The sequence below is a fragment of the Halichondria panicea genome, unplaced genomic scaffold, assembly GCF_963675165.1.
Source record: "Halichondria panicea unplaced genomic scaffold, odHalPani1.1 SCAFFOLD_25, whole genome shotgun sequence".
Classification (NCBI taxonomy): domain Eukaryota; kingdom Metazoa; phylum Porifera; class Demospongiae; order Suberitida; family Halichondriidae; genus Halichondria; species Halichondria panicea.
Genome location: NW_026986601.1, coordinates 1 through 21,237, shown reverse-complemented (window position 1 = coordinate 21,237; position 21,237 = coordinate 1). Strand labels below are relative to the sequence as shown.

The following is a 21,237-nucleotide window of genomic DNA, read 5'->3' as shown; positions in this document are numbered from 1 at the left end:
ACTGCAGCATGTGAAGAAGGAGTACTCCTCTAAAAGAGCTGTTCTCGGAGTGAATCATTTTGTTGAGTTCGAAGAGGACAGGATAACACTGGATATTCCTATGGCTGGTATCGAAGTCGAGGGAGGGTGGAAAATAATCCCAATGTTTCCTCCTACGGTGGGTAAATCTTGTGAATTACATGTGCATAACTGTACATCACATCTGTAGGTCATCAAGAAACATGTTGATCAGTTTAGTGGACAGAGAATTCCGTACTGCCACCTAAATGCCGAAATGATAAACAATTGCAAGATTCGCAATTTATTTCATCAAGTCAAGCTAGTGGGTGCAAAGAGTCCCTACAACATTGTCACTATTAATATAAACCACCGTGACAGTACTTTTCCAGGTCAGAAAATATTCCATGTTTTGTGTAGCTAATTAATGTTGCTCCAAAAATATTAGCTATACTGCACATTATTTATTTTACATAGCTATTGTTCCACTTGCATTGGTGTAGTGAAATAGTGCACCCTTATTTCCTCCCTTTCTCCATGTCAGTAGAGCAGCACGCTTCTCCCGTTTTCTCTTCTGTCGCCCCCTCTCCTCTATCCACTGAGGAAACGTCTGGTGCAAAATGCACCCAATCAACATCAACACAAGGTGTGTTCTTTGGTGTCATGAATATTATGTTAATTTTATGCTTCGGTGCACATGCGCAAGTGAGGTATGTGGTGTGTGTGTGTGTGTGTGTGTGTGTGTGTGTGTGTGTGTGTGTGTGTGTGTGTGTGTGTGTGTGTGTGTGTGTGTGTGTGTGTGTGTGTGTGTGTGTGTGTGTGTGTGTGTGTGTGTGTGTGTGTGTGTGTGTGTGTGTGTGTGTGTGTGTGTGTGTGTGTGTGTGTGTGTGTGTGTGTGTGTGTGTGTGTGTGTGTGTGTGTGTGTGTGTGTGTGTGTGTGCAGCCATTCGATTTGGACTTTTGGCATACATCGGTTTTAACAGTTAACAATCGTTACCCACTCTCTGCATGCAGCAAAATTAATGCAAATTAATGGCATCAGAATATAATGTGTGTGTATAAAGCTAATGCTAAAATATATGCTTTTAATTATGTTACGTAGCTTTAACACCTCCACCGAGGCATCAGCACCCGCAGTGCTTTCATTCCTATTGGTATTGTGGTGTTTTTACAGGCCTTAAGGGCCTGGAATTGAGACTAGTTGTTATAGTTTTTATGCCTCGGTGCGCATGCGCAAGCGAGGTATACGGTAGTGTGTTTATGTGTCTGTGTAGACTGGTACAGCTGCTCAAGGATCAATGAAGTGCAAGTAAGAGTTTCTATAGGCTTCTATAGTCATGTTTTCTTGGATTGCAAAATAATGCTTTGTTCTCGAGTTATGCCTAGTTTTACTCTTGGAATGCCATTGCAGCCTTTTCAGGAGCACGTAGCCAAACTTGTTTACCAAGTGTTGCTACTCTACTTAAAGTTAGCTCTGCAATAAAACGCTAGCTACTGGTAGCTGCAAGAGTGAGAAGAGGGCTGCAAGGCTCTGCTGATGCAGCCATTAATTTTAGACTTGAACTTTTGGCATCCATCGTTTTTAACAACAATCACGGTCGATCATTACCCACTCTTCGAGTTTGCATGCAGCAAAATTGTTCATCATGTGTATAAAAGCTATTAGTAGCTTTATGTTATGTAGCTTTGGTATCTCCACCGGCCGAGGCATCAGCACCTGCGGTGCTTTTATTATACAAGCAGTGGGATAATTGATCTTCACCACATGTACCATAGGTATAGGTCCAGAGCAAAGTATCCCCCGCCAAAGTAAGCATCGCACGCGCACAACAAACATGCATGTTGGACAAAAAACTTAACAATAGCACCAGTTTATAGAGAAGACCTTTAATCATAATCATCATTATCACACTAACACTTCTATACATACACAACTCTACTGTAGACCAAACTTTTTATCTTTCAATGTAATACATGCATGTACAGTTTGTAAATTTAGAGCGTGCTCCAAAGCTCCGGAGTAATGTGTCCCGGATACATTGGGACACCTTGCTCCAGTAATGTGTCCAGTGGAGACCAGCAGTCCCCGGTTAGATCTACACCGCATCCATATATAGACACTTTACTCCGGAGCATTGGTCCTGGGGGACAATTAAGAGTATAATGTGTCCGGGGGACACCCTGTGGGAATCTATTGCGGGGGACAAATTTAATTTACTATAATTAGATCTATGTGGCAGTTTCCATTGACTCTTGCATGTTCAGCACGATAAGACTACGGAATTCACTGCATAAAGTAAACGCTTTTAATTTGCAATTCAATCATGCATTGTGTTATTCAGTTTACTTAAAATGGCAAAATTAACTTGATAATAGGATCATCAGAGGAGGAGCATCCAAGCATAAACTCAACAAAACAGTCGTCCTCCAATCCGATTGTTTTGACTACCCTAACTATTTGTGAGAAACTGAAGACTGCTCGCAAAGATTGGTTTGATTTGGGAATGGCTTTTGGACTGAAGTATTCAGATTTGAAAGATATTGAGGATCAATACAAAAACAATAATAAGCGCTGTCTAACCGAGATGGTAGGCAGGCGTTTCGAATGCACTGATTCAGATCATCCGGTCACATGGCCTTACATATGTGAATGCCTGAGGAGTCCTACTGTTGAGCGCAACGATATAGCTGAGGAAATCGAAGTAGAATTCGGACCGTTTACATAGCTAATGCTTCATCAAGACAGTAAATAATACTCAGCACACAACACTTGTTTATTTTATACACCATAGTGTACATTTGTAGCTACGTTATTTTTAGCCTACATCTTAAACAATGATTCGATATAATAGCTATAGCTACTGTAAACATAGATGAAGAAGATGAGGTCAAGCTCATTGCAAAATCGAAAAGAGAAGTGAAAGAAGCTACAAAATACAAGTTGCTATAGAAACCACAGTCGCCTCTTTCCTTCAGTGCCAATGCCCTGGTCACAAAATGCTTCTGCATCCTATCGAAAGATGTGTATGGATTCGGTTTCAGTGTGCATAGTAGCAATCCTGAGGAAAGGACAGACAGCTTGGATTGGAAAGGTGTGTGTGCAGTTGCGTACATAGATCTATGTGCATAATAATTATTGAATTAATTGTAGTCATTCTTGAAATTATTAGCTGCTGTTTTATACAGCTTGTCAATCTTGGTGAGAAAAGTAAACTAGAGGTGTCTAAATTGTGATGGTTTCTCCTTCCACTGGAATTCCACTGGAATAAAGAGCCAGATAACATCAGATCAATTAATGAACGCGGCCCAACTTCTCACCTTCCAGAGTGTGTGTGAGGAGGACTTTGTCACTACCAATGGAAGGATTAAGCTGGGAAATTGATCTGTAAACACAAACCTGTTTACAAAGAGCGGAGACAAGTGAGTTATCAGTACAGGTGCATGCTGTTCAAATGAAGAGTTTACCAAATTAATGTTCACACAGATAAATCAATCAAGGAAATGATAGACAGAATGAGACAGAGTTGTTTATTTCATATGTCAGAGGACTACAGTCTTGCTTTATAATCTCCTCAAACAAATCATTGGCATTATTTAGACCTCAAAGCCTTTAAGTATGAGAACTATGGAACGCCGTTTACGACAAAATTCAGGCAAAATGTAATTGGCGTGTGCATCCTGAAGCCGGATCGATTTCTGATTTTCAATTTACACGTGAACGATCTTTGACAATCGATCTGATAATTATGGCGCTCCATTTGTTTCATTATATTCAATAGTGAAAAATATTGTCAATGCCGAAATATGTTGACAATGATGTAATGTGATTGTCAATAATTGGGTTACCTATTGTCAATGATATCCGATTCATTGTCAATAACTATCGTCATGTTTGTCAATAATTGGGTGCCTATTGTCAATAATTATCCGATTCATTGTCAATAAACTATCGTAATGTTGTCAATAATTGGGTTGCCTGTTGTCAATGATTATCTGATTCATTGTCAATAATATCGTCATGTTTGTCAATAATTGTTGGAATTATTGTCAATAATTATCATTATTGTCAATGATTGCTCAATTTTATTGTCAATAATTATCATCATTTATTGTCAATGATTGTTCAAAGTATTGCCAATAATTATTCACCCGTTTTTATTCGATGTCCCTGCTCCATTCCGGAATGGGTCACCATATTTTACTGCGCATGCGCATGAACTTTAAAGACTTACCGCAATTAACTCACGACCTCCCCAGAACACGTACTGCAGGAAGCTCTAGCAAGGGTCTTGAAGTCGAATGGCAGCCAACGAGCAGGAAGCTCAGGTAAAATAACTCTGAATTAAATTATACTACACTAGGCCAGCTAGCTATGTACATAGTAAGCTTCCTGCTCGTTGGCTGCCATTCGACTTTAAGACCCTTGCTAAAGCTTCCTGCAGTACGTGTTCTGTGGAGGTCGTGAGTTAATTGCAGTAAGTCTTTAATCTCTGGTCTTTTTGTGTATACGTGTACAGTGAGTCAACTCCTGCCACGTGGCTCTTGGTAGTTTATGCGCATGCGCAGTAAAATATGGTGACCCATTCCGGAATGGAGCAGGGACATCGAATAAAAACGGGTGAAATATTATTGGCAATACTTTGAACAATCATTGACAATAAATAATGATATTTATTGACAATAAAATTGAGCAATCATTGACAATAATGATGATAATTATTGACAATAATTCCAACAATTATTGACAAACATGACGATATTATTGACAATGAATCAGATAATCATTGACAACAGGCAACCCAATTATTGACAACATCACGATAGTTTATTGACAATGAATCGGATAATTATTGACAATAGGCACCCAATTATTGACAAACATGACGATAGTTATTGACAATGAATCGGATAATCATTGACAATAGGTAACCCAATTATTGACAATCACATTACATCATTGTCAACATATTTTGCCATTGACAATATTTTTCACTATTGAATAATGAAACAAATGGAGCGCCATAGATAATCAATTTCTGAAATTCAATTATCGATTATTAAATTTCTCTATACATATGAGATTTTGGTTATCCCTTATGCCAAAGTAAAATAGCCAGTGAAACTACTAGCGTAGCCTCGATTCCAGGCCACCCTCAAAACTGGAACAGCCCCTTTCTCCTTCTCAATGGCCTGGAATCGAGGCTATAATGAGTAATATGACCACTAGAACTAGCCGGTTTCTTTTGCTTAGCCAAACCTATTTTAATTATTGACTAGTTGTAGGCGGAAATACACACCGACTCTTTTCACAGACCTACTTTAGAGTCCATGCATCCCATGAAATGTTGCCTCCATCTTGATCCACTAATCTCACCTGATACAGCTCAGAGTGATAGTTCTAACGGTAGCACAAAAATTGAATTTCAAAAATCGATAATCAGTCAAAGATCGTTCACATGTAAATCGAAAATCAACTGTCAAAATTCGAAATCGATCTTCAATTTTATATTGAATGCACACGCCAATTAATTCTGCCTGAATTTTGTCGTAAACAGCGTTCCATAGAAATCTGCCCAAAATTGCTGTGTAAATAACTATCCCCTCAAACTAACGAGTACATAATTTTCAAAGGTTGGTTTTCAATATACACACAAGTTGTTGCAGTAGTTAGGTTATGGACAGTTAAATAAGCATTGCATAACCTTTCCGTGCATTGATCAACTACGTACTCTCTCGTGTATATATTTTACAGGACAAAGCTGATGTGGTGACCATGATAAATAATTTATGGATCCCTCTAGATCTGTGAGGAGTGGTGATGATCAAAAGGTAAATTATTTACAAGCCGCAGACACTCTCTTTTTACGATAATATTGTCAATAAACAGTGGTAAGCCCGCTCCCCATAATATTCTACATGCATTCTCCTAGTAGTATCTAACCTAACGACCTCTTTCCTGTATGTTGTTAAACCCAGGTGACTTAACAGGAATCTGGCCCACAAGCCGTCCACTAGCCAGAGGACGATCGCGAGCTTGAATGAAATTGTTTCAGCCATGCATAGCCTGCACAAAATTAATGTCTATATAGCTTAATTCAATGTAACTTCCCAAATTGCATTCACAAACTCGTACGACATACTTCACCCCTATAATTATAGATCTAGATCTAGCGATCATGGTAATTATAATATTCTCATATTCTGGAAAATTTTGATTTGCTGCTTACTTAATCTTGATCATTCAACACACATATGGCATGTGTCAACACCAGTGTATACATGTAGTCTACATAATTATGGCATTCAGTTTAATAGCGGCATGTATAGTCACTATAATAGGATAAGTGATATTTTCAGTTTCATGCATGCAAAGTACCAGTGGAAAGGAAGACATGCCACGATCAGAGAGTGCCTCCTCTAGTTTATCAAGCCAGTCAAGCTACACTGGATCTTTCTGTTGCACAGCAAGTAATTAGATCATTCATGAGTACCCCAAATGATACTGTTTATGTCTGTCACCCCCGTCATCATTCAGATACTGTATATCAATTTTAATAGTATAGATACGTGACGTTATAGTATTACAACTGCAGCTGATGTATAAATTGTACGTACAAAAACAACACGGAAGAAAAACTAAATTATCAAGAAAATAGATGAATGATTGAGACAGAAACAAGAAGATAAATAAAAATGGTTGTTGAGTGCCATGACAGAGTGTTAGTGCTATAGAACAGTTGAGAGAGCGACGGGTTCTTCGAATTGAGAGTAGATGTACATGTCATAGTTCTGGAAGTCCAACAGATTCTGTAGTGGTGTGTAGAGCACACAGGTGATCAAATATAGAGAGCCATGGAGACAAACAGTAGAGTTAGATGTACATGCATATAGTATATGTAATAGACTTTGCATGGTAATAGGAAGCTCACAAAACAACGTGACAATATAGTACCACTGAGTGAGCTGATGAACTCACCACTTTAGAATTGGCCAGGTCTTCAAGCTTCTCATGGATGACAGAGAAGTGTGGGCGATCCACTGGATTCCTCCTCCAACAATCCAGCATGAGTTCGTGGCTGCAGGGGAAATAATACAGCCTTAGATAGTGATCAAGCTCTAACAACAGGTAGGTACGTGTGGGTTGCCAAAACAATTTGTGTGGTGTGTGTACACACAGTAGGTACGGTAAGTACACTCACATTTCTTGGGCGCAGTGCTGAGGGCAGGGCATTCTCATTCCGTTCATGAGTTGTGAGTAGAGGTCCTCAGGCTGAATCTCCCCGTAGGGGGTACCCCCCACAGTCACCAGCTCCCACAGTGCCACACCAAACGACCACCTGCAAAACATTGAGCATGGGTCACAATTGATCTACGTACTTGCCATTGCATGCTAATAATATTTGTAGGACACATGCACATAGTATACATCTACTACAATGTAGGTATCTCTGACTTACACATCGCTGTATGTAGTGGCAGTCTGATCAAAGAGGGTTTCTGGGGCTAGCCACTTCATGATGTAGTCTCTGCTCTCAAAGGTCATGTCGAAGGAGCCCACATTGTAGATCTTGATGCTCATGTTGGCGCCAACCAGGACATTCTTGGCACAGAGGGCACGGTGAACCAACTGCAGCGAGGAATGTAACAAATGAACATACTGTGCTGTGTGGCATGATTACTACTCCTAACAGGCCATGGCTATGCATAATTATGTGATCTGAAAAACTAACTACAAGTACAGTTTACCTTTCTATCAGCGAGGTATCTCATGCCATTAGCGATCTTGGCACCAATGTTGAGGAGGTCCCTGGGATAGAGGTTGATAGCTGGGGCCTGGTATCCAAGGCCGGGGGAAACTGTGTATCGTCCGTTGTGACCACGGGATGTCCTCAGGAAACCCAGCAAGTCACCGTGACACATGTACTCCATCACCATGTACATAGGCTCTGTAAGGGGTAGGGGGTAGCAGTCAGTGAGTGATCTTGTGGGTGGCTTGTAGAAGACTACTCAAGTTACAAAGTCATTCCAACACACACTTCCTCTACAATAGTTACCAAGGAGGATACTTAGTACATCACTGAATAGAATCAAAGCTATTGGCTTCCAGGCACTCAAAGCTATTTCATAAGTACAATAGGACAGACCATGCATGCACACATGCACAGTACTCACTTCCAACGGTACAGACTCTCAACATTGAAACAATGTTTTCGTGAGGCCCAATACTGGACAGCATCTCCATCTCAGCCACTAGAGCTTTCACATCGTCCTCGGTGGCATCCACTGCACACAACACAACCACAAGTGAAAGCTTGGTACATTATATGTATAACCACAAATTAATAGGCAATTTGAATCACTATAAAGTGGAACCTAACAATTATATAGTAAGGAGGTCATTGAAATGCCCAGCTGCACTGTGGGTTCTAGTGTGCCCACAGTTCAGGGCCATGCCAAATGTGGGCATACCTCTGACTGACTTGATGGCCACATCAACAGGTTTCTCCTTGATGCCAGTTGCCAGCCCTTTGTAGAGTACCGTGAACTGACCCTCACACAGAGGGTCGCACAGCTTGATGTTCTCACGAGGGAACTCCCACTTGGGGTCGATATTGGCAAGGAACTGGTCGGAGGTGGGACTGCTCATACCAGGAGAGGCGGGATAGCCAGAGCTGGGACGAAGTGTGAGCGCTGTGTACTCATTTTTAGGGGCACCATCAGTTTTGACGTCCTCTCTGCTCCAAGTTTGTTGCTGACTCTGTAGCTGACGTCTGTGTGGGTGTTGGAATAATAAGTATGTAAACGTGCACGCTGGTGTGCATGTAAGAGTGGGCAACCACTTACAATTAGGCATATCCTAGAGACTAAACAATGCCCAATTGAATTAACCCACCTAGATACCAACATCCCCTGTTTATAGCAATTAAAGTGCATGCATGATTACTAATTAGGGATGAGAGCCTACCTGTGTGGATAGTAGAAGCATAGGCAGAATATTCCCACTGCAGTACCGATGGCAAGCAGCACAGCCACTCCAGCACCAGCTCCCACAGCAATAGCAACAACATGAGTGTCCTCATCTGGATAACAAATGAGAGATATTGTATTTGCACAGGCCATTACACTTTGCTGTGAACGTCCATAAATTTACAAGATACAGTAATTTTGACTACAAGCTTTATCGTTGGAAATAGCAATTTGTTTTCTGCCGTGTTTAAACGTCCAAACTCTCATGGTGACAACTGATATGCATAGAGAGGGCCACTCACCAACAGTGAATTTTTTCCTTGCACTCTCCGGCCCCTGCACGGTGTTGTCTCCAACCACAGATACAGGAGTGACAGTGAGCTGAAAGCTGCCAGGGTTGAGGTTAGTCAGAGGGTAGGAGTACATCACACCATCGGTAGTGAGAGTGGAACTGTTTTCCTCTCTTTGCATAACCACAACATCTTCATCCTCTCTGTAATAAGTAGAGAGAGCATTAGCTTTTTTTGTTTAAGGTAAACCGTAACAAAAAGTAAGCGTCTATATTTATCCACTGTCACAAACCTGTATAACAGGATCATGTGCTTCTGAATGGGCTCCACTGAGTTGCCGGGCTGTTGCCAAGTGACTGTTCTCTGACGACTACTACTTGTTCCCACTATAAGAAGATTTGTAACAGGAGCTGGTGGGCCTGTGAAAGAAAAACAATGCTTATGACAAGCACATCTTCTAATGACGAACAAAGTAAATGCGGAAATATTGGTCATTGCACAACAACTGTTTACAAAACAGAAGTTGTAATGCAACACTGTTGTTGTCTAGCTATGCCCACAGAGTACATACCAAAGAGAATAATAACTTTGGGGGTACTGCCACGAGAGTTGTTGGCCACACAGGTGTACCCTCCAGTGAAGTTGCTTGTGAGGGCATTGATAGTCAGTGTACTGGACATTGTGTCAGACGAGATGCTGAATTTGCTGTTTGGAGTGATGACACGATTCTAGGTGGAAAATGAGAAAAACATTTCTTAATATTTATATAGATGTATCCTGAACATTTAAGCAAACTACAGGAGGGAGTAGGATTGAAAACCGCCTACACTAAGACATTAAAACTACAACATGACAGATTAGCTACCTGTATATCTCTCCAGAAAAATTCAACAGAGTCTTCTTGTGCTTCAGGTTGAATGGAGCAGGTGAGAGGGACAGCTTCCCCATAGGCTGACACCTGCACATCCATTAGCTCCACCACAGGACGGTCAGGACCTGCAGGAAAGACAGAGACTTTCAACCAATGACACCAAAATTGTATTGTCCTGCTTTTTAAAATATCAAAACTGCATTATTTAATGGGAACACCTATTGTTTTTGTATTCTATTATCTTCAGTCGTTTTTTGTGCCATTTAGACATAACTATTGTTGGCTGTCCATGTTTGTGGCATTGACGAGAGGCAGATGTGCTTTTGATGCCAATCTAATTGAGCAATTGAGTTGTAATTACCGAGTGGGCACTTGGTCTACACATGCAGTAATTACATGCACTTAAACACAATGCTTGTAACACTTATTAATTGCATACAAATTGCCGTGCTTTCAGGGAACTGTTAGTTTGCAAGTATCATTTCCACATGCAGCAACAATATATTAGTGTGAAGCTACAAACTTTCATTGGTTGCATAAACAAGCACATTCTCAATTTGAATTCCTTCGCGTGGGAAAATATTTGCCCTATCAATGGTGCTACCCACACAGTATCTCGATCAACTGGTATTCTAATCCGTTAGTCACCCAGGTAACAGATAACCTATTTCATTCCATTCTGATCTGGCTGTGTGCGCTATGGCCTCCTAATGCCGTGTGTGTTGAGCCAACATCACAATGACTTATAGCCCTTTTAACAGGAGAGCACAACAACACACCCATGCAGTTACAGGTGTTGCTAAATAAATAGGTCACCCAGGAAGTTGTTGTGGTTTGCACAGTATAGGAATATGAGATTCATGAGTTACAATATTCACGGTTCCTGGTGCTCATGACAACAACATTTCCCAACCTGAATGCTATTGACACCTTAGGGAGTGTCCAGCTGTACTGTCAATTAACTATCAGCTAGGATACAGGGCATAGCAACAGCCGATTAAGATTATACTCCTACAACTACCACCCACAGGAAATGCAAGCACTCAGGAGGCCATAGCAACCATGTCCGATGTGTTTGAGCTCTTATTCAAAGAAACACATGCAGATTTACTGATTCTGGGAAGTACACAACAGGCAAACAGAAACCTATTGTTGGACACCTTACATCATTTGCATCACCATTTTTGTGGCTAGTTAGCATATGGGCGCTCGACAGACAGACAAAAGACAAATTCCTTTCAAGGGCATGTTCTGCCTGTTGCGTTGAAAACAAAGTCTAGTACCAACTTGGGGTAACTTGCATATATACATAACATGCAATGCACGAAAGAATGACTTACCAATTGGTATAACTGTGATAGTTGTTTCCGCCTTAGCAAAATCATTACTGGCCTTAATTATGTATTCTCCAGCATCTGACTGTTTCAGGTCACTGATGATCATCTCAAACTGTGTATTAGCAAAGCTAAATTCTATTCGAGGGCCGTTGACTAGGAGGACTCCCTCTCTGTACACTTGCACGGTAGGGTCGGTGCCAGTTATACTGAGGGTAACACTGAGGTCCTCCGTAGTAAAACCACTGAACTCAGTGGCAGAACTAATAACAGGCTCGCCTGAGGAAGAGGACAAACAGTGATATTAATAATTACACATGGGTGTCATAGCTATAAAATGTCTCTATCGTCACTACATGCAGTGTTGCCGGGATCTTAAACTCACCGATTATAGTTAAGGTAGCGTTTAAAGAAAAAAACGTTAGGCAATTGTTTCCATCAGAGGTAGCAAAGCATTGATATTGTCCAGCATGGTATGACTGTACTCCTTCTATCATAAGAGTGTTAGCCACATTAGAAGCACCCACAGCGCGTCTATAAAACCTGCAGTAAAAGAGGAACAGCAGTACACACTTACTATAATGCATTCGATAGATAACTTACATGTCATTTCTATCCCTGATATCGTTTAACTCGAGGAAGGCTCCATTTGCCATATAATGCCTGAAGGTCCGATGCAAATATGTATCTGTACTTATGTCACAGGTGAAGTTCACAAAGTCTCCAAGGCGAGCTTCCACACTTATGGGATGGGACACAAACATATCTGCAAAGGAGGGAACAGCTTTAATATCTGGTGCAGTCTGCATTGTCCTTGGTACAACATTAACATAGGTCACTCAGTCACATAAAGTCTACGCACACTAGCTGTGCAAAAGGGTTGAAATTATGGCTATAATGTTGCTGTTAGGGTATAGCCTGTCAACAAGTGCACTTATACAGGATGATGACGTCAGTTGTGGACCTTCTTTGGTGGCCTTATATAAACAAGTTAGGAATCAAAACTTTATTTTACAGCTAGTTATATAACCCACAACAAGTGGGTGTCAAACCATGCACAAATCAGCGTTACATATTCTTGGTGTGGCCTGAGGCATAAATACAAGCCAGCCAGTGTTAATCACAACACTAAATGACAGAATTTACACTCTATAGATGAATGCAGTTGGCTTGAGAAATGACAGGAATCTTTAGAACTCAATGACAACACTGTATAAGTATCTGCACAATGCTTCCGAATAGACTGCATGTTTATGATATCAAATTAAGCAACTGAATGCCCCGCCATTACGACCGACCACAATAAAGAGTCCCAGCAGCACAAACAAGAGGCTAGCTGTGAACTGAAGCTACAGGAATGTGACTAGCTGTCAACAGAGACCTAAGAAGGTTAATTGGGTCAGCTACAAACTTGGCTCTCACTGTCTTTGCGCTCAGATCAACTCCAAAATCTAGTAACAAGATGATATTAAGTTGTCTAACACAATAATCCCCCTACTTGTTTCAATAGCTATAACAAAAGAAAGCCACGCAACTAAAAGATGCCTTGCGATGTTGTGCAGTAATTTGGTAACATAATGCTAATTCAATACTCATGACCCACACAATTCGTAACTAGGGTTATACGTACACATGAAATTATATCCAAAGTATATCGATCGATAAGTTGAGAAACAAAGGAGTAAACACATTACACTCCCACGAAAACTACGGCAACCACCTTTATTAAGTTAGTTTCAAACCAATTTTAAGGAAATACTCTGCCTTATCCACAAAAAGCTGTCGTGATTATTGTTGTATTGTCCAGGACAGGTGTTATGAGAGCTGTGACAGGTGCATTATCAAGCTAGGTATGAATTCCCACACAGCAAGCGTTTATCTCCCTAATGAATAGAGCCACCCCACTTCCTCCCCCATGACAAGGGCAACTCCTACAGGAGTATTCCTCAGCACTGGAGAAGCTAACCATGAATGGCACAGTTTACCAGAGTTAATTAATGGCCAAAATTGGATTAAAAACACACTTGAAAAGATTTTGAGCTGGGTTTCTAACCACAACAACACTCTACAGTGGCTAGGTTAAGTATGCAACACCAGTAACAGCTGTGTAGGGCATCAAAGCAACCAATTTTTGTGGGCTATACCACAATAGCTACAAACAACTGTTACATCAGTCTTGTAGAAAACTAAGCTGTAGGTAATACATGCTTGTAAGGTAATTATGTTTAAGCCATTGTGCACCCTCCAAATGTGTAAGAGATACAACAGTTGCTAATGGCCTAGGGAATTGACCACACGTCCTGTATAGCAACAATATATACTTCAACTTGCTAAGTGCACTCACTTTCATCACATACGTTAGCTGCTACAGCAGCAATGAAGACAGTCAACAGAGCGAGAATTCTCGGCATCTTGTCTCTGTGTGTGTGTTAGAATCTGGGAATAGAAATGTATACATGCAGTCAGTGGCTTTTCAAAACACAGTTACAGTATGATCTGGCATATCAAGTGTACAGACAGAAACATGATTCTTTTTTACAGTTGAATTTGTTTAGTTACGTGTGTGGTGACATTATAGGTGACACTTCAAAGCAAATGTTTGGGTTAGGAATACTTACATCAAAGGCAAGGTGGAACACCTGCAACCTATTCAAAGGGTATAACTTCACAGCCCGTATTTACATGATGCGTAGCCTTTTAGAAATCAGTCAATAGCCAAGGTATTCAATAACATATTACCAATACAGCTAGACCAGCATTACTGGAACATGAAAGGTATAGAGCAGGAATGAAAAGTGTACAGTTTCACACAACGGGGGAACATGTTTAAGCAAACTGTTGTGTGTTTTCTAGCTGTTGTAGCTGTGTTTTGCTACAGTCAGACAGTGTAGCACATCACCAGGCAACTGTCAGAGATCAAACATTCAGTTTGATATCTTAGCTACCGATTAATTTACATTTTGTGGAAAACACTATATTATAATGACATCAAAAGACAGGTAGGAACTTATGAAAGTCATTAACTTAGATCAAAGAGAAGGACACGAATGTCATGGAATGCAGTAGGAAGGATGTTAAAGAGCTTTGTACGTCACTGGAATAGAATCATATTCTCCCAGGAGGGTAACAAAACAAAGTAAGACTTGGTATCCTAGAAACCTTCAAGCTAAAGTGGTAAGATCAGCTATTGACAATTGCATCTAAACAAGGTCACGGAATACATTCCATGCCAACTGTTCTGTTGTCGTGTAAGCGATAAAAACATTAAGTGTGTTGCTATCCCACAGATATGTCAAGAATGAACATTTTCTTTACAGCACATCAACCCACCCAGGTGCTAGCTATCACACATAATGACTATTGTTACATGCATCTATTTAACTTCCCAATACTCAGCATCACTATAAGCAAATAAATGCTGTGTACTACTTAGCCAGTAAAAACGAGAGCATCTAAAAGGAGGGTTCCTAATGCACTGTGGTTTTAACTTTCGCAAAATCCTATGCTGCAAAACTGCACAAAGTTTATGTGGGAAAATGGGTGTGACGATGGACAAGGAGAATACACCTCAAGTTAACCAGAGTCATAGGACATGGTGTGAAACACACCTCTACCCATAGAGCTAGCTCACAGCCTTTTAGTGGACAACACTTCGCAGTTTCACAGTTCGCATAGTATACCGTATAATCTTTGCATGAGCTATTAAATCAGCTGCAACAGCATACTATGACTATATACACTACTCTTGCTATATAACATTGCCTACATTAGCTGGCTATAATAACACACAGCATTCCAAAAGTACCCAATCTCATCTTATAATCATACATTTGACTTCAACCATTCTCATATTAAAAATTGTGGTGGAATGAAGATCAGTGACTGGACCCATATAATTATTAACAACATGTGCTCTTTAATATTAAGGTCAACTTGAATGCAGATCTACGTTTCCTCACCTAAAGTTAAATCTGTGCTTGTCAACTGCAGGTAGATGTACTCTTCTTGAGAGCGAATTATAGTCAGTGTCGTATATTCTTTGCACTCAAGTCGTTTTGCTAATAAAGCATGTTTCCTTCTTGTTATAAGCGCAGACATCTCTGCATTCCAATGTTTTAATTTACTTCCTTCCCTAAATCTGGCTCAGCCGCGGTTAGTATTCAAGGTTTAAAAAAATAGAAACTGGCTAACTTCGAATACAAGCCGCGACAGTGGCACTATTGTAGTCACGTGCCCGGGTACGGGTAAAGAAGAACTGTTTTTCCAGCTCCTCTTTAGACAGTTACCTAGTATTTACACAGTATGCCTGTCCCAAAGCAGTACCAGCAGGTACTAATCAATCATGTACAGTATATGTATAAGCACGGTGTGGTGTTAGGACCAATAATAGTGGAAATCATTAATTTTTATGTCATCGGTCTGTATTAATTGTAGATGGACAGTGTGGAACCGATGCAGGTGGATGAAGATGGGACTCTCTCTCAAAGCAATGACTTCATCATAGACAATCCGAACTTCGACCTCGACCAGTACGCCAACAGCTTTCAAGGCCTGGCTAAAATACGAAGGCTGATGTTCATCGCTAAGCACTGTCCAACACTGCGTGCAGACGCACTCAGGTACAAAACTAAACCACCATGGGCCTCAAAAGAGAACAAACGCGTGCCTGTATAATCATAGTGCGCAAACTTTGCCACCACTCAAAACCGTAATTGATGTAATTACAGCGCCAGAAAAATTTATTGCACTTCTGAGTGGCGCATCTTTTAGAACACAAAAAATTGCGTTCAGCCCAGCTGGCGCCTAAATTATGGTGTTGCTTATGTTCTACAGCTAGTATAGAATTTGTAGAGAAAATAGGCACGGTCTAGCTCAGTTTCACTTGCTAGCTGCACCATTGAGAGCTGAGTGACTCGTGAACAACATTCATTGACTGTAGCTATGGGTTAGACAACTGTTTAGAAGTGAAGGAAGTCAAAGATGCAGGATGATTGTCTTGGTGTCTCAAACAAGCCTTTATAAGCGCCAGAAAAAAAAAATTCCACCAACGGTTGGCACTTCTTTTAGGACCTAAAAATTATGCTGATGCTGACATGGCGCTGTAATTACATCAATTACGGTACATATTAAAATGTCTAGGACGTCAATTTCATGAGTACAATCACGCACTTCGATAAATAATTGTATTCTCCCCCACCACTAACTGTTTCCTCCTGACCCTAAGGCACAGGTAATAGTAATGTCTTATGGTCGTAACTTCAGAATAATCCTTGTTCAATAATTGGAATAACTCGGTCCATTGTTACCTCCACTATTCAGACTGAGTCTACAGACTGTGGAGGGAACTCACAACACTCCTCTATTCAGTGAGCTAAGGCAGAGAGTACAACAGGCTACAGGTGACCCCAAGTATTCCCCTGACGCTGAGGACGCTGTGACCTTTGTCACTACCACCAACAGGAAGGCAGCCATCTTGGTAAGCAACGGGCAGATATTGAACTCACACACAGCTTCTCATAGGTTCCACTGTGAGGCAGTAGATCATTTTTTCCTGTTTGTTTAGTTCGTATAATTATTATAGGAGGGGTACATTGGTGCCCCGTGGGAATCCTTGTTGCTGTTAGGAGGAATTGTGGAGGTTGTAATTGGTTTAATTAATGAGCTTGTAGGAGGTGATTATTGACGGAATTTTGGGAATCAGGAATTTAGCCTTCGTAAACCATAATTTCAGACATTCTCTGCACACATGCACACGTCAGAAACCGCAGGTTACATTTGTACTGTTGCTTTTTGTGCGACGGTTCAGGTTCCCAGAACTGATGACTGAATTAACTATTAACATCCCTTCCATGATAATTAGAGACCATGTGATTTACGAGCTTCATTTGCCCCCTCTAGTCTGTTTGCAAACTCTCTTCCTGTTCGGTGGTTCTAAAGTTACTCTGTATGCTTACCGCCATTGACTTAGGGTACACATTTTACATGGTTGGTTAATGACGCATGTCTGTGGTCATCACTTCAAAAATGGAGTGAATTTCATGAATTTGATAGTTTGTTTTGTATAGCTAGTACAACATGAACATATTTGCCAGTGGGCAATGCTCCAGAACACTCTGTATACCGTGTGTGCTTCAAACATAATTATAGGACTTTTGCGGGTGTTGATTGCTTTGCAAAAATTAAATCGCAAAAAAGTATACCGGTACATGTTTTGTATAACATTATAATCCTTGCCAAAACGCAAAAGTTCCGCAAGTGTCAAACTTTCTGATGATTTGGCTCATTTTTAGTACTATGGTAGCCAACATGTACATAATGCATGTGTCTGTATAGCGCGAAATTTTCAAGGCACTTATATTTGTGGAATGGCTTCTAAAAGCATTTCGTTGCACAATGTTCGTGGGATGACTGCTTACTGGAAGCCACGCCTTTAATCTTTGCATGTTATAACAGATAATTATTTTCGTGTAGGATTGCTATCCCATGAAAACAGCGAAAATTAAGCCCCTCGAAATTTCGCTGCTATATGGTTACCAAAACAGTGTTGTATTTTCTCATGCGACTGATACATTATAAGTAGAACACCCCAAATATGGTTTTTTTTGCGGCTGACTTAGATCATCCTCTTAATTACTTGGTGAGTCCCCTGTGTAGAAATGTATAGCCGGTTGTTGCTTATTGTCTAGCAACCAATTCTTGATCTGTATAAAATCATGTTATTATCTGGGTTCCCGGTGCCCATTCTCAGCATAATATCTGCACCACCGTATGTTCAAAGAATTTACGCTACTCAATCATATTGATGATCATGTTTTAATCTTCTAGGAAGTGAATATGAGTTATGAGTACAGAATTTGCATATCTGTCACTTTTGTCACATGTATTGTATTACACATTCACAGAAGACTGTAACAAATATTTTTCGGTTATGTATTATTATATGTACTAAGTAGCCTTTTTAAGCAAAAAGTAAGTAACCCTTGATTAAGCCCTGTTTCCTGTATATGACCATAACTGAATTCTCCTTTACCCTCAATACTCACACAGCTTGAGCGATTGGACTCTGACCTGAAGAACTACCGCAGCAATTCAATCAAGGAGAGCATCCGGAGAGGGTTTGACTCTTTGGGGGACCACTATGTTGACTGTGGAGAGCTAAAGTGAGAACTTGATGCACGTAATTTGTTAATTGCATATAAACTGTCTACTCTCACCGTTGTTTGCTTCTCACCTTATAATGTATGGCTTAATTATGTTTTGGATGGACTCACATGATTGGGAGCAATACCTTTAGGCTGATATACATGTACATGTATACTTTTTTGTGAGTAAGTGTACAAAGCTTTGAAACAAGCTCAAGCCCTAGGGCGTTTTTTTTTAAGTGATTGCATAATAGGAGTATAAGAAGTGCGTAATGGTTTTGATGTCTGAAATTCCTTGTCTTGTTAGTGTAATGGCTTGTTCTTGCATTGTACTGCCACATGCTCACCCACACATACACCCTTGCTCCCACACGCACAGTCAAGCTTTGAAGATGTACATGCGTGCCAGGGACCACTGTACCAGCTCCAAACACATTGTTCAACTTTGTCTGAACGTCATTAAGGTCAGTCTGATCCAACTGTACATTATTTGAGATATATACCTATAGCGAATGTGAATGTTTGACTCTACACTGTACGTAAACACATACATATAATTACACAAACAGGAAAATGTCTTAAATTGTTTCTATCCACCCCACTCAATATTCCCATGTCTATGAATTGTAATATGCCGTATAGCGGGTATATTTCGAGGCTGTAAACTTTCGCGGAATAATGCTTGCATGCGATATTAAATTCATGGGTATAAATGTTCACGGTACATGCTTAATCAGCCAAAACCGCGAACATTTATACCCTCGAAATATATATGCTATACGGTATCTGTACTGTACCAGTTCCCAGACTATTTATTATAGTGTAACCATTTTGTATCACTTAGTGTGGTACGCCTGTGCTGTAGTATAGAGTAGTCATGCTCTTATATATTGTGTGTTCCCTGCTGTTCTCCACAACTGACTAAGAATGTGGTAGTGAATGGTTTGTATATATAATTGTAGTACTACCACATTGACCACTCCTCTGCCCACTGGAAGCCAAGGGTCTCGGTAAGAGGTACTTTGATGGCATTGTACCTTTGAAAAGATGCAGTGTTGATATGTTTATGTAGTGCTATGGGATGTTGATTGCAGTCCCCAGCTCATTTAACATTTCGTTAATACATGGAGCATGATTGGTATGAGTTTGTGAGTGGATACAAGGCATTCAAAACATTTGCTCTGTACTCTTAGAGATAATTACCCCTAATTTGTGAACATACTTGCGGGTTTTGTTTCATTAGATTAGTCTCTGCTAGTATGTCTCTAGGGCTATGTTGATTATGTTTCCATGGCAAGCACCCCTACAGTCATCAGTGGTAATGGACAGCTGCTCTGCCCATGCTCATATTAGTGCATCACTGTTGTTGCGTTTGGCCTTTGGCCAGATAGATGTACAGAACGAGTGTTTGAAATTGTAACTTAAGCTATGGACACTGAAAGTTAGGCCAGTGAAACATGTTAGAACAGTTTTTACCTACCCGCCTAACCTTATCCACACACACACAGGTGAGCGTGTTGCTTGGCAACTGGCAGCAGGTGCTCAACTACTACAGTAAGGCTGATGCAAGCATGGAACCTATTGATGTAAGCCTTTCTCTAGCTAAAATTGAATTGTGATATCCATTGACTAATTGTATTAATTTTGAATTAAACTTGTTGTGACTAGCCTAAGTGTGTTCTCCCACATTGAACTCCTGATGACATATCACATCAGTGTGGTTGCCTAGAGTACCGGTCCTCTGTTCCCTAGCAACCCTAGTATAAAGGGTAATACCTATAGGCGGTCCTCTGTTCCCTAGCAACCCTAGTATAAAGGGTAATACCTATAGGCGGGCTGTCTGGTTGCATGCATGTGTGTATGTAGGCCATACAATTATAATTATAGAGGTGTAATGTAAACCTCACAGTCTTTTACCTACCAATTAAGCTCTGACATGCTGTACCAGGAAAAGCGGTTCACTTTCATAGTATGTGCCCTACATACAGTGTACAACTACCCGAGTACAATTGTACCCAGCCTCTGTGTTTCCCGTGCAGCTGAGTAAAGGCCCCCATTCTGGAGTGACTGGTGCTCAGGAGACTGCCTGTAGACTGCTCTGTGCCGCTGGGCTCGCTGAAATGCAAAACAGAAAGTACAAGAATTCAGCTAGGCTTTTCTGTGCAGCCATTATCGAGCACTGCAACTTCCCAGATGTGAGTGTGCCTGTCTCTTAACAATATCACTTTTCCATGACTATAATGGCTACAGTGTATGTGTGTGTGTGTGTGTCGTTGACTATATCGCTATGTAGCCTTAATGGCTGTCTACGATACTCAGGTTTCTATTGTACATACTTAGTAATTAAGGTGCGGTGATACAAGGTCTTGCTGTACATTCGCCTTGGGCAATTCACAGAGTTAGCATGATGATAGCCCATAACTGAATGAGATGTACTACTCACAGTGTGCACTCTAACCTGCCTAGCTTTTGTCCCCCTACTGTGTGGCAGTGTATGGTGGACTCTGTGCATTGGCTTCCTTTGATCGCCAGGATCTCTATACTAAAGTTCTGACTAGCAGGTAATCAAAACCAGCTCATCTTATAGCGTATTTAGTTATACTTTCCCATATTATGTTTGCTTCATTACATACACG

At 40.6% G+C, this 21,237-nt stretch overlaps 3 protein-coding genes across 10 annotated transcripts in view; 2 read left to right on the top strand and 1 right to left on the bottom strand.

The window, feature by feature from the left end:
- LOC135351978 (uncharacterized) overlaps nt 1–6,223 on the top strand; it is a 32,487-nt gene extending 26,264 nt beyond the window's left edge. For 5 of the 8 annotated variants that reach the window (XM_064551061.1, XM_064551062.1, XM_064551057.1 and 2 more), the window contains 7 exons: nt 8–157; nt 209–389; nt 542–643; nt 2,374–3,089; nt 3,184–3,417; nt 5,750–5,826; nt 5,974–6,223. In XM_064551061.1, coding sequence (XP_064407131.1) covers nt 8–157; nt 209–389; nt 542–643; nt 2,374–2,723 — 783 coding nt within the window. In that variant the 3' untranslated portion in view covers nt 2,724–3,089; nt 3,184–3,417; nt 5,750–5,826; nt 5,974–6,223. The remainder of the gene's footprint in view (nt 1–7; nt 158–208; nt 390–541; nt 644–2,373; nt 3,090–3,183; nt 3,418–5,749; nt 5,827–5,973) is intronic. The other 3 variants (XM_064551058.1, XM_064551060.1, XM_064551059.1) reach the window with 3 other exon arrangements.
- A 304-nt stretch (nt 6,224–6,527) lies between these two features.
- LOC135351976 (fibroblast growth factor receptor 3-like) lies at nt 6,528–15,580 on the bottom strand. The gene is made up of 17 exons (XM_064551055.1): nt 15,419–15,580; nt 13,804–13,895; nt 12,063–12,225; nt 11,845–12,002; nt 11,466–11,738; nt 10,120–10,250; nt 9,826–9,982; nt 9,547–9,673; nt 9,267–9,457; nt 8,963–9,077; nt 8,467–8,768; nt 8,170–8,280; nt 7,744–7,943; nt 7,455–7,624; nt 7,197–7,334; nt 6,974–7,073; nt 6,528–6,804 (listed from the first exon to the last, which is right to left on the bottom strand). Exons 2-17 carry the CDS (start codon nt 13,868–13,870, stop codon nt 6,724–6,726), a joined length of 2,484 nt encoding a protein of 827 aa, XP_064407125.1. The 5' UTR covers nt 13,871–13,895; nt 15,419–15,580; the 3' UTR covers nt 6,528–6,723.
- Nucleotides 15,581–15,627: 47 nt separating this feature from the next.
- Nucleotides 15,628–21,162, top strand: LOC135351977 (COP9 signalosome complex subunit 1-like; the record flags this gene model as incomplete). Its single annotated transcript, XM_064551056.1, is given in 8 exon segments — nt 15,628–15,788; nt 15,894–16,078; nt 16,779–16,935; nt 18,507–18,619; nt 18,981–19,065; nt 20,110–20,187; nt 20,641–20,796; nt 21,068–21,162. Coding segments are annotated over 8 exon segments (896 nt in total), but the record flags the coding sequence as incomplete, so codon positions are not given.
- Nucleotides 21,163–21,237: the final 75 nt, after the last annotated feature.

Excerpts from the sequence above, each read along its gene's own strand:
- LOC135351976 (XM_064551055.1), bottom strand. The coding sequence starts at position 13,870 with ATGCCGAGAATTCTCGCTCTGTTGACTGTCTTCATTGCTGCTGTAGCA. Across the intron at positions 10,251-11,465 it reads TATCACAGTTATACCAATTG|GTCCTGACCGTCCTGTGGTG; the intron begins GTAAGTCATTCT and ends TCTTTCCTGCAG. Across the intron at positions 7,335-7,454 it reads GCCACTACATACAGCGATGT|GTGGTCGTTTGGTGTGGCAC; the intron begins GTAAGTCAGAGA and ends AATGTTTTGCAG.